The sequence below is a fragment of the Erpetoichthys calabaricus genome, chromosome 4 (assembly GCF_900747795.2).
Source record: "Erpetoichthys calabaricus chromosome 4, fErpCal1.3, whole genome shotgun sequence".
NCBI lineage: Eukaryota > Metazoa > Chordata > Cladistia > Polypteriformes > Polypteridae > Erpetoichthys > Erpetoichthys calabaricus.
In genome coordinates this window covers 214,701,143-214,716,250 of record NC_041397.2, presented here as the reverse complement: position 1 = coordinate 214,716,250, position 15,108 = coordinate 214,701,143, and the positions used below count along the sequence as shown (strand labels likewise).

Genomic DNA, 15,108 nt, shown 5'->3' with positions numbered 1-15,108 from the left:
ACAGAACTGTCATCTCTGTCTTGTCATGGAGCACAGTTTAAACTTTTGAAAAAGAGACAAATGTTTGTTTGCAGTGTTTGAATAACGTTCCTGTCTCTCTACAACCTCCTGTGTTTCTGCGCAAATCTGTGACCCAAGCATGACAATATAAAAATAACCATATAAACATATGGTTTCTAGTTCGCGGATTTTCTTATTTTGCGGGTGGCTCTGGAACGCAACCCCCACGATGGAGGAGGGATTACTGTAATGCATCAGTTATGGGGTCCTACTTTAAGGGTTGATGGAATGGAACAGAGAATTGTGACATGAAAAAGTAAAAAAAGTAAGAAAAGTAGCCTCCAAGCAAGCTCTGTCTCTTCTGGTCTTCCACCACATAAACACAAAGTCCTTGTCAGTGTAAAGACCAAGAGGCCTCAATCCACTAATATGGTGACATACACTATTTTTTTTCTCACATCTTTCTTTTTTCCTTTTAAAAGAAAGTTATAATTAATACCTCAAAGCTTTTCATAATTTTTCATCTCTTGTATTTCACACTGGATTTTTAGTAGGTACTCTGGTTTCCTAATGCATACCAAACACATTCAAATCATTTTAAATGGTATTCATAACTGGAACATTTTAAGTGAATGTTGGAAAGGGTGTCAGTGTTTGCTTCAAAGGACGGGTGGCCTGTCTGAGATTAGGTTCTCTCTTGCGCCCAACACTAATGAGAATCTTGCTACCTTGTGAATTTCTAATTGAGTAAGAGGGGTCAGAAAATAGATGGATGAATGGATATATTTGGAAATGTGTACAACACTCTGAGCTTGTTAATGAGAAGTTCTTTATATAAGTAAATTGAATTGAACAGGAAATGATGCAGAAAATTGCAGAAAATGAAGCAATTGAGCAAAGGCATTCATTTCCACATGGTGGATTTGCAGATTTTGAGTAATTAAAACAAACTCAGGACACTTCAACTTTATGTGTTGTTAAAAGAAGCAATCTGGCATCTTTAGAAATCATAAAATATAAAACAAATATTACAGAAAGTCTAAGGTGCATTTTCTGAAATGTGACTGGTATTTTTTCATGTAACTGAAAACGTTAATTAATTTTGGCCTGAGAATAGTGACACAAAGTAGTCAATGATGGTCCATCAATTCTTGGTCTGGACTCACTGTTAATGTAGAGTTTGTATGTGTTTTTTGTTTTTTAATTAATCTGTTTTCTTCCATATCCCCAAAGATATGTTGCATTACTTTACTTGGCATCTCAAACTTGACTCAATATGTGTGTGTGTGTGTTTGCCCTATGGAGACCTGGCCCTAGTGCTGGTTTCTAACTTGCAGAAGTGCCAGGTTTCTTTCCCTGCAGAAAGCAAAATATTAATCTACAACAAAAAGTTGAAAATCTTTTTGGTTGATATTTAGCAATTGAACTGACAGTTAGTATGGGTAAAACAAGCCAGTTTCTTTTCTTCAAAGTGTAGCCATTACTAAATATTATTATGTTTGAAGTGTTTTCCATTAATTATTTTATTTATTCGACCCAGTATTTTTCCATCCATTTATTTCCCAACCCGCTGAATCCGAACACAGGGTCATGGAGGTCTGCTGGAGCCAATCCCAGCCAACACAGGGCACAAGGCAGGAACCACTCCCGAGCAGGGTGCCAACCCACCACAGCCCAGTATTTTTCTTTAACATAATTGTTGTATTGTACTGGATTCCAGCTGTTTGGGACCCTCTCTTCCAGATTCTACCCATGACATTATGGTGCTAAATAAGTCAGATTCTTGTGTGAGCCTTGATACACTGTCTTAATGCTTTATTCGTCTGTGTTCAATTACATTTATTTGAAATCATACTCACATGCATAGCCCTTAATTAGAAGCTACATCTCTGCTGTCTTAGGTTAGTGCAATTTAAATACCTAATCGAACATCGGATTGAGTTTGAAAACTCAATAACATGTGGCCTTCCATTTAAACAAACATCTTCATAAAAATCTGCCTAATTGTCGGCGGAAAGACGGACCACTTACCAATCTTCTTCTTTCTTCTTCTACTGTGTTCAGCAGTTGAGCGAATTCTTTGAAAGACTGAGCTGAAAAGAAATGCACAAGATTTGACACATTTTCTCAAATAAGAAAATAATATTCCTCAAGCATTAATAGAAATATAGAGTTAATATCACACAGTGCTACCTAAATAAAACGTACTATATAACTTATTAGCACATTTTCCATTTTGAGAAAAATGTGTTCTTTTTGGCATGTTACATTAACCTAATTAGTTTGAAGCATTACTTTCCAAGATCATATTTTTGTCATTCTTTTTCATTTAGCTCATTTTAAGCTGAATTTCATCTTGACCAGGATCCTACAGAGCCTGCTAAATCCTATTAAACTAAATGGAGCAGAGAAGTCCAAGCAGCATCTTTAAATTTAATTTCATATATATATAGTACCAGCTCCAAATATAACCAACAACCACAGCAATAATCTCGTATTGTTATGATAGAATATATATTTGTTTCTGATTCTATTTTTTTGCTCTGAAAAATAGTTACAATTGCCTTTCTTTTTTTCCAAACCTCAATCAAATTCATCAAATGTACAACTTTGGGCAGCAATTACAGTGAAAGCTGTAATTTTTCCATAAGGAAGTGACACTATAATTTGTTTAAATGTGTTGAAATATTTTAATTTTTCGAATTCCTAAAAACTACCAAGTGGGTAATTATAAAATGAATTATTTATATTTCCTGTTATTAAATTGACCTTCTATTTCTGCAAAAATTCTCCTTCAAAAACAAGATCACACCATTGGTCTCCACTTTTAGAAAATGCACTGTATCTTATGATGTCAATAAAGACACATAGAACAATCAGATGGTAGTAGATCACAGTAGACATTTTTCTAAGTCATGTCATTTTCTAATTCAGACCAGGGTCATCTGGGGTCCTGGAGCCTATCCCAGCTGGCACAGAGTGCAAGGGAGAAACAAATCCTGAACAAGCCACCAGTCCATTACAGGGAGAACACACACACACAGATCCAAACATCAAACATACACTGGGGCCAATTTAGCATCTCCAGTTCATCTAACCCACATGTCTTTGGCCAGGCATGGAGGAGACCATGCAAACGAAATGGTGGAAGGACCCAAGGCACAAACCCTGGTCTCCTTATTCTGAGGCAGCGGTGCTACCACTGTACCACTATGCCACCCTCTCAATTTTCTATATAATTTTTTTTTTTTGCTTATGTTGACTTATCTTTACAAAAGAGGCAGAAAGGCAATGTTACATTTTATTTTGAAATTGCTCACTGATATAATAGTTTGAAAAATGAGTAATCTTTCTTTTGTAATGTTTTATATTGATAACATACTAATATATCGACAAAAACATGTGTTTAACCAGAAATACAAATATTGATTAGGGAACCTAAACACCCTGACAGGTCTAGAGCATCTCATAAGAAAAATTCTCATGTGGGAGGACAAGGAAGGTATAATCCGGACAACTTAGTGGATGACTGATTTGCACAAACAACATCCATAACTGTTGTTAAAAGGAGATCTGCACGCTTAAGAATATTTTACATCCATACATTTCTTCTCTTAAAGACCACAACTGTGAGATATATGAGGAGTGTTGACAGAAATGTTCTAGCCAAGTAAAAAGAGGTGCTTCATTCATTTTTGTTGTATAAATCTCTATATATAAAATGTTAAAGGTTGTCTGTCTGTCACGCAAAAAGTCTTGATTGACTGGGCTTTGAACCTTTATCTTGGTCTCAATTGGTTGCACATGACGTGACACACATAACACGGAACAAGAACTGGAGGACCAGGCTACCCACACAATTGACTTTTGGGTCCTTCTCATGACAAGCAGTGACACAAACCCCAGCTGACAGGAAACATAGCCATTGAAGACAGGAGAAGAACCACTGTAGCCTCTGATCACATTGAAGCACATTGCACAGGCCAAATGATTGCTTTCATCATAAATAAAAGTCATTCACTCCAAGCACAACAGAGAGTCATACACAACCAAGGAATTGGAGGTGCAGACTTCCTCTGCTATAGGGTTTTGGGTGAATGATGGCACAGGCACGTGACATGGCTGCCAAAAACAATGGATATGCAAGAAAACATAATGTCTGTCAGGAACAGGGCCATGACAACATTGGCTGGCTGGGAAGGACATTGCAGCAAACTTGATGGAGTGACCTGGAGTGCTGTGTTTCATGGAGGTGGTTCTTTGAGAACAACAGGTCCAAGAGTTACTAATTAAACTAACAACAGGTTTAAAAGACAAGCATTGCAGGGCTGTCACAATTCACTTAGTATGCCTCTTAGCTTAAATCACAGCTAAAAGTACAAAAAACATGTATGCATCCTATCTTTAATGTTGTGAATATGCCTATTTCATTATGAGGTCACAACGTAAAGTGGAACAAAAGTCCAACTTTCTTTCACCTCCTGTCTCCCTCACTTCTTTCCACCATGAACATTTTTGCCCCCCTACTTTTCCAAACTCTAAGCTTATCTACTCCTCTACCATTAAATAAATTCAAGCTGTCAATGATTGTTATAGTTGGTACAACAAAATATTACTGGCATCTGTTGGTTCCTCTGACCACTGTACCACTAAGGGCTCGTTTATACTTCACGCTCAGAATGCGTACACACACACCTCATTTCATTTGACGCGTCCTCTGAGCAGGTCCTCAGAAAATAACGTGACGCATGCGCGAGTTGCAGTACCAGCAAAAACTTGGGGTGGAACAGTGTGATAAAAGTTGGAACGTGATGTCATGTGACAGAAAGCTGCTTTGAGGATCCTACGGGATCGATGTGCACGCTTCAATGTTTGATGAATGGTTCAATGTGGTGAAGCAAAATGCTGACATACAGGTGTATTCGTGGTGCTTTTATATTCAAGCGTTGTATATTCCCGATCGTAATGTCACGATACATTTTAAAAGTCTCACATACCATCTTTTGTGCCATCTTTTTTTTCTGGGGCTTCCTCCTGACCTGACAGCAGAAATTGTCACACAGAACACATTAAATGTATGATATTCCAATGATGAAATGCATTAAAGTATGAATGTTACATTTTACAGATAAATCGTTAATTTAATTTAAATAATGAATACTATTAATAATTACACACATGGGGGTGACATGGTGGCGGAGCGGTAGCACTGCTATATCGCAGGGATTCCCTGCCTGGAGTTTGCATGTTTTCCTGCTGGGTTTTCACAGTGTGCTCCGGTTTCCTTACAAAGATACGCAGATTTGGTGACACTAAAATGATGCCAGTGTATGTGTGAGTGTTTGTATACACCTTGCGATGAGCTGATTCTCCATCCAGGGCTTGTTTCTGCCTTGAGCCCAATGCTTGCTGGAATGGACAAATCCCTGGATTGATGGATTCAATCATTAAACATCCTTTTCAGAGATATTGCGGTAAGGTGTCATCGGAATTTAACAGGTGTTCCAGGCAATTCACAACACAGCGAAGCCAAACCTGTTCTCACCGTGATAATATCTCGCACTGCCACCTGCTGAATTCCTCCAGATTTACGTAAAGTATGTGCACAAGTATAAACAGTAAAAGGCTTGAGTAGCATGAGCGTCTGCTGGAGCATGCATCGCATCAAGTATAAACCTGGCCTAAGTCTTCATTCATAGGCAGCTTCTGGCCTACCATGATTAAAAGAGCAATATGCCATCCAAGTGGAAGGAGGTGCTGCAACATAATTAGCTATAATAATAAAAACAACAACCTGGTGTCCACCTATATCAAAGCAACATATTCCCAATTATCTAATCCTAAAACAATGTGTTGTCAGCTATTGGTTAGAAGGTGACCTTCACCCAAGCTTTTGTGGCTTCTCTGTATTATCCTGGAGAAAGAATACTTGCCTCCTCACAGGTTTTGCTTCACTCTTTCCACTGCATTGGTACTTACACAAAGAAAGCTGTACATAAAGTATGTATCTATGGTGTGTGTCACATATCACAATGTTATGTTATTATTACAGTCTGTACAGTGAATTTGAAATAATTATTCTGGTTACACAAAAACACTGTATACTATATAGTATAAATAACTCACATACGAGAATCACAGTTGCTTCAGTACATTCTTTACACAATGTTTGTAGCCTATTGGTGTAGCTGCCAATTAAAAGGGTAGTAGGCTATTTTTTTTTCCCTGTCCTTCAGCAAACTAATCATTAGAGTTCAAGCAAAGAAAAGCAGCTAAGGAACTTAATATTCATCTCTGGCTTATTCAATTGACAATGGATTGAGCTACTTCCTTGCTAATGAAACATTAGACTTATGTCTCTGAAATTGTTCTCCCAAAAGCCAAAAGGAGTTGGTAATGCTTGACACCCACTAACTCACATAACAGGCCCATCTACATTCAAGAGGAGATTTGTTTTGAAAAGCTCTTAATTTGATTTCCATAAGCATAACTAAGTGATGTCCAAAGCAATGCTTTATTTGTGTTGTTCCCTTGGTTTTGGACAGACTTGTTATTTGGTCTGCTCAATGATTAAATAAATGTGAATATACTAGCTGCATTAAGATAATGATATTTTAAAACCTTTTGCAAGACATGCTACATGAATGAAAAATAAACCTATGTTGAAAATGTCTTGCAAGATAAGCAGTATGAAAAATGGACCAAATGACCATTTAAGTAATATAATCTTGAGAGCTATACTGAACTGTAGTATTTTTGTTTTCCAAATGACCTCCTTTGCCCTATTATTTGAAAAAAGAAAAATTATATTAGACAGTGCTAGGCATGCCCTGTCCATAGCTGATTTCCTGCCTTGTTACTAATGCCTATGGGATAGGTGCCTGCACTTATGACGCTGAACTGGATGAAATCATTTTGATAATGGATGGATTTTTTTTCTATTCTTTTTTTTCCTAATTTGACTATAAAGTCATTTGTTGTATAATCTCAACTTGATTGTATAGTATGCAACGTTATTTTCTTCAAATAAAATAAATAAAAATTAGAAAAAAAGATAATGGGTGGATGAAATGCCAAATGAGTATCTTTTGACTAGATATTAGCTTTATTTAGCAAATGAGCTGTCATGTTTACCACACAATAAAAATAAATTTAAATAGTATTTTTATTGCTATTTTTTTTCCTGGTGTTAAAGCAGGAGAAAATTATGAACGTAAAATAATTACAATTTTAAAAAAGAACAAAACATGTGAACTAGTATATTCAAATGTTTGCATTCATATCATGCAAAAGTGGTATAGTAGACACCTGGGCTCTGCTTCCACCCCAGCCACTGTCAGCATGGAATTTCCATGTTCATGAATTATCTCCATGTCCTCCAGATTCCTACAGTATTCCAAAGATATGTGTCGAACTGCTATCTCTAAATTGTTATTGAATGAATGAAAGTAGGTATGTTGGTGTGCCTACATATACCAGGTTTAAACTGCAACCAAGACTAGTTCCTGCCTTACATTCAAAACTTATGTGATATATTTTTGTTCTCCACAAACCTACAACTTGAAAAAAAAAAAACAGTACCAGGATAAATAAAAATTGGAAATTTGTAAAAATAGAAACAAACTAATTGAAAAAAAGCATGATCATCCAAGATGATCTCAGTTTCTATGTACTATGTCAGCAGAGCTTGCTTTTAAATATGAAATACTATGTAATGCTGGGACAGTAGGCATATAGACTTGTTATGTTTTGATTGAATATTCAGGAAGGAGTGGAAAAGCTGCTGTCTTCTGAAGTGACATTGAATTTATGTTGAGAGTTGGAAAGCAGGAGTGACCTGCTCCCCAGCGGGAGGATTAAGAACGGCCAAAGAAAAAGAAAGAAAGGATTTTAGTGGGGATTAGTGTTTATATTATATGAGAAGCAAAACAGTTGTCTAGGCATAAAAAAGAGATACTGTCTTGGAATATATGTGTGTGACTGTGTGTGTGTGTGTATATATATACTGTATAAGCTTATATAGTCAGGTGTATCCAAGTGTACACAATGCGTGTGCAGTTTTTCAGACACAGCATACCATAGTTTACCAATAATCTGGACTCCACTACTGCTTTCAGTTGTGTTCACTACAGCACTGCCCTGAAATTTGGGAAATTAGATAATTTTCAACGTCACATCCTTGGGTGTGAAGTCACAGAGGTGGGCTTATGACATTTTTGCCATCTGTTCTTTATATACTTAAATTTAAGCTCACTTTAATCTCTGTTTATTTTCGTTTTGCACCACTCATTTTCTTCTTTGTCATTTTTTTTAAATATTTGCCTGTTGAACAACTTATAATATGACTTGACTTTGCCTTTGGTTTAATTACGGTCTCAATAACACTTTAGTTTAGATAGATAGATAGATAGATAGATAGATAGATAGATAGATAGATAGATAGATAGATAGATAGATAGATAGATAGATAGATAGATAGATAGATAGATAGATAGATAGATAGATAGATAGATAGATAGATAGATAGATAGATACTTTATTAATCCCAAGGGGAAATTCACATACTCCAGCAGCAGCATACTGATAAAGAAAATATGAAATTAAAGAGTGCTAACAATGCAGGTATACAGACAGACAATAACTTTGTATAATGTTAACGTTTATCCCCCCGGGTGGAATTGAAGAGTCTCATAGTGTGGGGGAGGAACGATCTCCTCAGTCTGTCAGTGGAGCAGGAAAGTGACAGCAGTCTGTCGTTAAAGCTGCTCCTCTGTCTGGAGATGATACTGTTCAGTGGATGCAGTGGATTCTCCATTATTGACAGTCTTGATTCTACAGAACAAATTATAAGCTTTGTTAATCTCTGTATATATAAAATCCAATGTCTGTTTGTCTGTATGTCTGTCCGCTTTTAATGAGAGAACTACTTAACAGATTTAGATCTGTTTTTTTCCATAACTCCGGTTGATTTTGCGACTTCTCTCATTGCACTATGTATCATAGATCGCTTGCCGTACCAATTTATTTGCGTGAATCCGAGAGACACGCAGCAGGCCTCGTTCCCTCCTCACTCACGCGCCAGCCTCGGGGAGTACCTTACCTGTGCTTAGCTAGTGAACAACAGAACTACTTAATGGGTTTATATCGGGTTTTTTTTATAATTTGCTTGAACATTCCAGTTGATTTTGTAACTTCCCTCATCACGCTAAGAATCATGGTTTGCTTGCAGGAGTGATATATTCACACTAATCCAAGACAGAGGCTGCGGGTTGAGGGAAGGGGGAAGCATGACGTTGGGAGTAGGGAGCCGGGCAGGGTCCTCCTCACTGTCCTATTTCACTACTACGCGGGCGGAGCCGTGGGGGACGGCTAGTATGATATAAAACAATGTAAAATCATGCTACCCTATCTGAAGTATTACAATGTATGATGTTAATTGCATAATTAATAAACTGTTTATAGACTGTTAGTAGCTGGTTTATAGTGGACACCTAAAATAAAGTGTCACTTGCTCTCTTAGTAAAACCATCTCTTCCTGTCTGAATTCCTGTCTGCCTGTCTCACAAATAAAAACAAAAAAAGAAGTATTAATAGCCTTTTCTCCCTCTCTCTCTCTCTCTCTCTCTCTCTCTCTCAGACTCTCTTTAATAAAAGCATTACACCACATGTATACAATAACTTTGTCCATCCAAAAACAATTTTTAAAAAGATAAGACAAACATACTGTCTGCATTAATTATACCATTATATGGATGGATGCTAAATTTGTGTAGATGAGCAAAAACAAAATTAAACTGCTTTTTATGGGATCTCCAGTTTAGCTACTTCACACTAAATTTAGCTTCTTCAAACATATTCAAATGTCCTGTATCATAAGCTTTAAAGTCATATTTAGGACCACTATAAAAATTAAATACTATATTTCTGCTGTATTGAAAACTTTCTATCATCTGTGTAAGAGTACAATACTACAGTACCTCTCTTCTGGAAATGCTATGACACCTTCATTACCTCTTGATAACTGCAATTATCTTTTAATGGCTTTCCTACGCAGTGTATTAACAGATAATAACGTGCTGCTGCCAGAGCCTTAACTGGGACCAAATAAAATTAATAAATCATCACTCAAATGGTTCAAGCACACTGATTTCAAATTATCTTTAAAAACTCTGTTACTTACAAAGCTGTAAATTCCATCAATACAGAATAGCACTGTCACTGCTTGTAGCATATAATTTCTTTCGACGGATATGATTTTCTGATGCTGGTAATTCCAAACCCCAATTTTTGCAACTTTGAGCGAGCTAATGTAAATGCAGATTTAGGCTTTGAGGCTCTCTTACTAGGCTGATTGATAGCTTCTTGACAGTTATAATTCCTACATTGTGCCTGAAAATATTCCTGTTCTCTGATGTTCTTTAAAAGGACTGTACATGTGCATAGCTTCCACCCTGACTGAAGATAAGGAGTAAAACAAAGAACATTTTGGAACAAGTGCTGCCCAGAGTTGGTTCCTACTTAACCTACTGCTGTTGGAAAAGGCTCAGGACCACCTTGACCTTGAATTACATTGAAATGGTTTGAAAATATTATGCACTCTTACATATTGCATTGTGTACTACTTTTTTTCCAAAGCCTAAACTTTCCTAAACTATTGTGATGTTTATCCACACATTTACAAATTCATTCACACATTCATTCAATTCAGTTTATTTTCCCTATATATTTCTGGAGATTTGTAGGCTCTTCCTATTGTTTCACATCCTCTAGTCTTGCTTTGAGGCCCTCTTACTAGGTTGATTCATAGCTTCTTGTCAGTTATAATTTCAACATTGTGCCTGATAATATTCCTGTTCTCTGGTGTACTTTAAAAGCACTGTACATGCACATACTGTAGCTTCCACCTGGACTGAAGTTAAGGAGTCAAACAAAGAACAATTTGGAGTCAAGTGCCCAGTAGTTAGGCTAAACTCCGTCTCAGTACTACATACTGTACATACATAACCACCTTGAATGGAAGGTAGAGGAAGTTGTGCATGAAATGCCTGCTGGGCAACATGTATGTGTGGAATACATCCAGATGAACTAGACCTTGGCATTGACAGCAGCTCTTGGGGTGTGAGATCTCATTTCATGGCTGCAGAAGGAGACAGACCTTATGCAGGAAGCTGGAAAATACTGCTAGATATATTTGGAGTTATGTCTGTGCACAGCATTCGCTCTGGTATCAGGTTTCTTATTTGGGGATGATCTTTGTCAAACTCTGGACTTGTTCCACAAGAGATGCCATAAGTGAGTTTATGAATACTCACATGTCCCTGGGTGGATGATATGCCTTTGTAATTATTCTGATTAATGATGTACTCATTTTAAAGTGACTTTAAGGTGCAGAGTGCAAAATTTTGACTGTTGTTTGCTTCTGTGCTTCTAGTTCCTTTTCAGACTATATACAATCTTCTTAGAAAAAGTGACAGCATTCTAGTATAGCGACTCCTAGTTGGAGACTTCACCTTCACATGCCGAATAATACAGACTCCTGAAGGAGCATGAGTAGGAAAAGTTGCTTTCTTGATCTGAATTCAAGTGCTAAATTCTCTTTTTTTATTAGTCACGAATCCTCCACAAGAAGGCACCATATTATAAACTATCCGTCCCCTGCAGCTCCACCCATGTAGTAGTGAAACAGGACAGTGAGGAGGGCCCTGCCTGGCTTCCCACTCCTGACGTAACGTTTCCCCCTCCCTTCAGCCCGCAGCCTCTGTCTTGGATTAGCGTGAATATATCGCTCCTGCAAGTGAACTATGATTCTTAGCGCAATGAGAGAAGCCGCAAAATCAACCGGAATGTTCAAGCAAATTCTTGAAAAAAAAACCAATCTAAATCCGTTAAGTAGTTCTCTCGTGAAAAGCAGACAGACAGACGTTGGATTTTATATATATATATATATAAAGACTGCTGTGGGTTGGCACCCTGCCCGGGATTGGTTCCCTGCCTTGTGCCCTGTGTTGGCTGGGATTGGCTCCAGCAGACCCCCGTGACCCTGTGTTCGGATTCAGCGGGTTGGGAAATGGATGGATGGATGGATATATATAAAGATATACTGTACTATTACTCAAAATTGACAAAGGTACTTGGACCAGGTGGTCAGGGAATCATTTAATCAAACTGTGGTCAATTCAAAAACACTTCTGATTGTCACGATTTTACTTTTGTTTTCTACTTTTTATGTTTTTCTTGACCTCAAAAATAGATGAAATTTTGTTCTGGGAATTTTAGAGTTCACGGAATTCAATGAGTATATTTGTTTATCAATTTAATATGTTTTTAACATTGTTATATTTAAATCACATTTTTCCACAGCTCCATGTGAAACAGTGTTTTGGTGGTTGCTTGCAATCATTAGGCAAGATGGCCAGGAATGTGCAACATGTGACATCATTACTGCAACACTGTGCTTTCCTCGTTTCTTGAAGATTGTTTGGATTCAGCTTACAAAATCTCTAGCGTTACGTTTTTTGCATCATTTCGATTCCTGGTTACAAAGCCTTTTGTCTTTCAGCTTATGTTTTGGCTCAGTTTACATGCTGTAACAACACAAGGGGCGTGCCAGTCACCCAACCTGACACAGACAGATGCTAGACGCACACTGATAAAAACAAAGATTTTTTTTATTTTTTTCTTCACCATGTGGGAAACACCTTCCTTGTTTCCCAAAGGCACAACTCAGTCCCACCAACACAAAAGCACATAATACAATAAATTCTCTTCTCTTTTTCCTCAACCCCTCCTCGGCAAGCTTTGTCCACCTTCCACCCGACTCTGGCTCCCGGAGTGGTGGCTGCTGGCTCCTTTAATAGCCTACCCGGAAGTGCTCCAAGTGTTCAATGACCCATTTCCGGCTACACTTTCGGATGTGGCAGAAGAACCTCCCAGATGGGCTCAGGAACCACTGCAGCACCCCCTGGCAGCACCCCTGGATCCCAACAGGGTTGTAGAAAACCCCATCTCCCATGGAGCCCTGCGGGAATCGGAGGCACCACTGCCACCCAGGGAGGCTGTCATCTAGCATCCCGGGGGAGGTACTGTTCAGTCCATGCTTGTTCCCCCAGACCAGTGTTTCCCCAACTCTGTCCTGGTGAACCCCTGTGGCTGCAGGTTTTTGTTCCAACCAGCTTCTGTTTTTAATTGAACTCCTGGGCTAATTAAGTGAACTCTTATTTCCCAAGTTCTGTGTTTAGGGAACAATATAGAAATTAGAAAACTAAGTTTGCTAAAAAAAAAATTAAAATTAAAATGTACCAAGCAGTTATATAGGAATAATGTATTTGTTTTCTTTTTAACAGTATTTTCATCTTGATTTTCATTCTACTTTTCTTGGTCTTCTAATTGTTTAATTAATCCATTATTTACTCATTAGTGGGTCGGTTGCTAAAGTAGTTGCAGCCTTTGATTATTCAGTGTGTTGTTTGCCTGCGTGTCTGCTCTGCTTGTTTTACATTGTCATTATTAAGATACAACAAAGGGGGAAAAACTGCACAGAGAAAGGGTAAAGTATAATGAAATCAACAAAAGAGAGTTAAGCATTTAAATCTATAGCAAAAGCAGAAATATTTCTAAATGTCTTATAAATGTAAAAATCATGCTGCTATGCTTTTCTGAATGTCGAATAAAAGAAAAAAAATACCAGCTAATTAAATGAGATCAGTGCTATCAGGTGTTGTCACTGATTAGGAATCCGGTTGGAACAAAAACCTGCAGCCACAGGGGTTCACCAGGACCGAGTTTGGGAAACACTGCCCCAGACCATATAAAGAAGAGGTGTCCTGGCCGGGCAAGGGGTCCGGCCATCCGCCTGCCCGCCACAGTGCATATATTTGCTACACCCTAAGACTTCGATTTTTTTTTTTTTTGTGTATTGAGCTTGTTTTCTAGATTCTCAATCTCCTGGCAGTTTACTGTGGCTACTTTAAACTTTTTCTAGTCTCCTGATTCCATTTCCTTTCAAAACTGCTACCACCCTGTGCATCCAGTACACTGATAAGGCTGAATCACATCACTGGGTAGGTTGAAAACATAAATTATAGATGTATCCAGTTTAAGACCTCAGTATTGGACATGAGTGCACACAACTGGTAGGTTTTAGTGCATGTAATAAGAACACCTGAAATTCCAACTGAAATTAAAGTAGGTGAGCTCTGCAATGCAATGGTGTTTTGCCCAGAGCTGGTTCTTACTTTGTGCCCATGTGTGCTGGAAAATGCTCAGCACTGCCTTGACCTTGAATTACACCGAATTGTTTTAGAAATATTATGTACTTTTATATACTGTATTTGGTACTACTTTTTTTCCCAAACCCTATTCTATCAACAGTCTGTTTATCAATGATTACTATTTATTCCCATGTTCATTCGATTCATTTTACTTTCCCTATTTATTTCTGGAGATTTGTAGGCTCTTCCTAAGGTTTCACATCTTTTGTTCTTGCACTACCCCCCCCCCCCCCCCTCCTTATTAGTTTGATTTATATTCTCGCATACCTTGTTAAAGGACTTGTGCTTATGCAATTTGTGAATGGGGTAGCATAATATAAAGGTTAATTGATTAAGCTCATCTGTAGTCAAGCGTATTAACATCAAGCACATTGGTAGATTCCTCACCTGGACACACTCCAATGCAGTTTAGAGCCTGTAATCCACTAACCTGTGTAACACTGAAAGATACAGTATGTGCAAACTGAAACACCTGGACATACATTATACTGTAGGTGATGCAAAAGAAAACATAACCTACCCCTTCCCTGAACCAAACCCAGGATATTGGGCCAAAAAGCTAAATGTTATTCTTCTTTCTCGTTTATAATGAAATGTGGTTAAACAAAATAACACCGCTTGCATAAACACCTTTCAGGCTTCTCATGCAGGGTTGTTTTAATTTCACCTTAGGCCCTATGACCTTCTGTGATCTTATGTTAGAATAAGCTGGAACAGAACATGAATACATTAATATAATGTACGTATATCATAATAACAAGAATTAACAGTATGAAGCCCAACTTGGAAACAGATATATTGATACATGTTGGATTTAAATGACACTCTCTCTGTCTCT

General features: G+C 37.7%; 1 protein-coding gene and 1 long non-coding RNA gene across 3 annotated transcripts in view; one reads left to right on the top strand and one right to left on the bottom strand.

Annotated features, from left to right (window-relative positions):
* arhgap42a (Rho GTPase activating protein 42a) overlaps positions 1-15,108 on the bottom strand; it is a 425,370-nt gene that overhangs the window by 254,746 nt on the left and 155,516 nt on the right. The window contains exon 3 of the mRNA XM_028800283.2: positions 2,032-2,093. Within this exon, the coding sequence (XP_028656116.1) occupies positions 2,032-2,093 (62 nt within the window). The remainder of the gene's footprint in view (positions 1-2,031; positions 2,094-15,108) is intronic.
* Positions 1-15,108, top strand: part of LOC114650559 (uncharacterized) — a 146,116-nt gene that overhangs the window by 90,064 nt on the left and 40,944 nt on the right. The window lies entirely within an intron of this gene.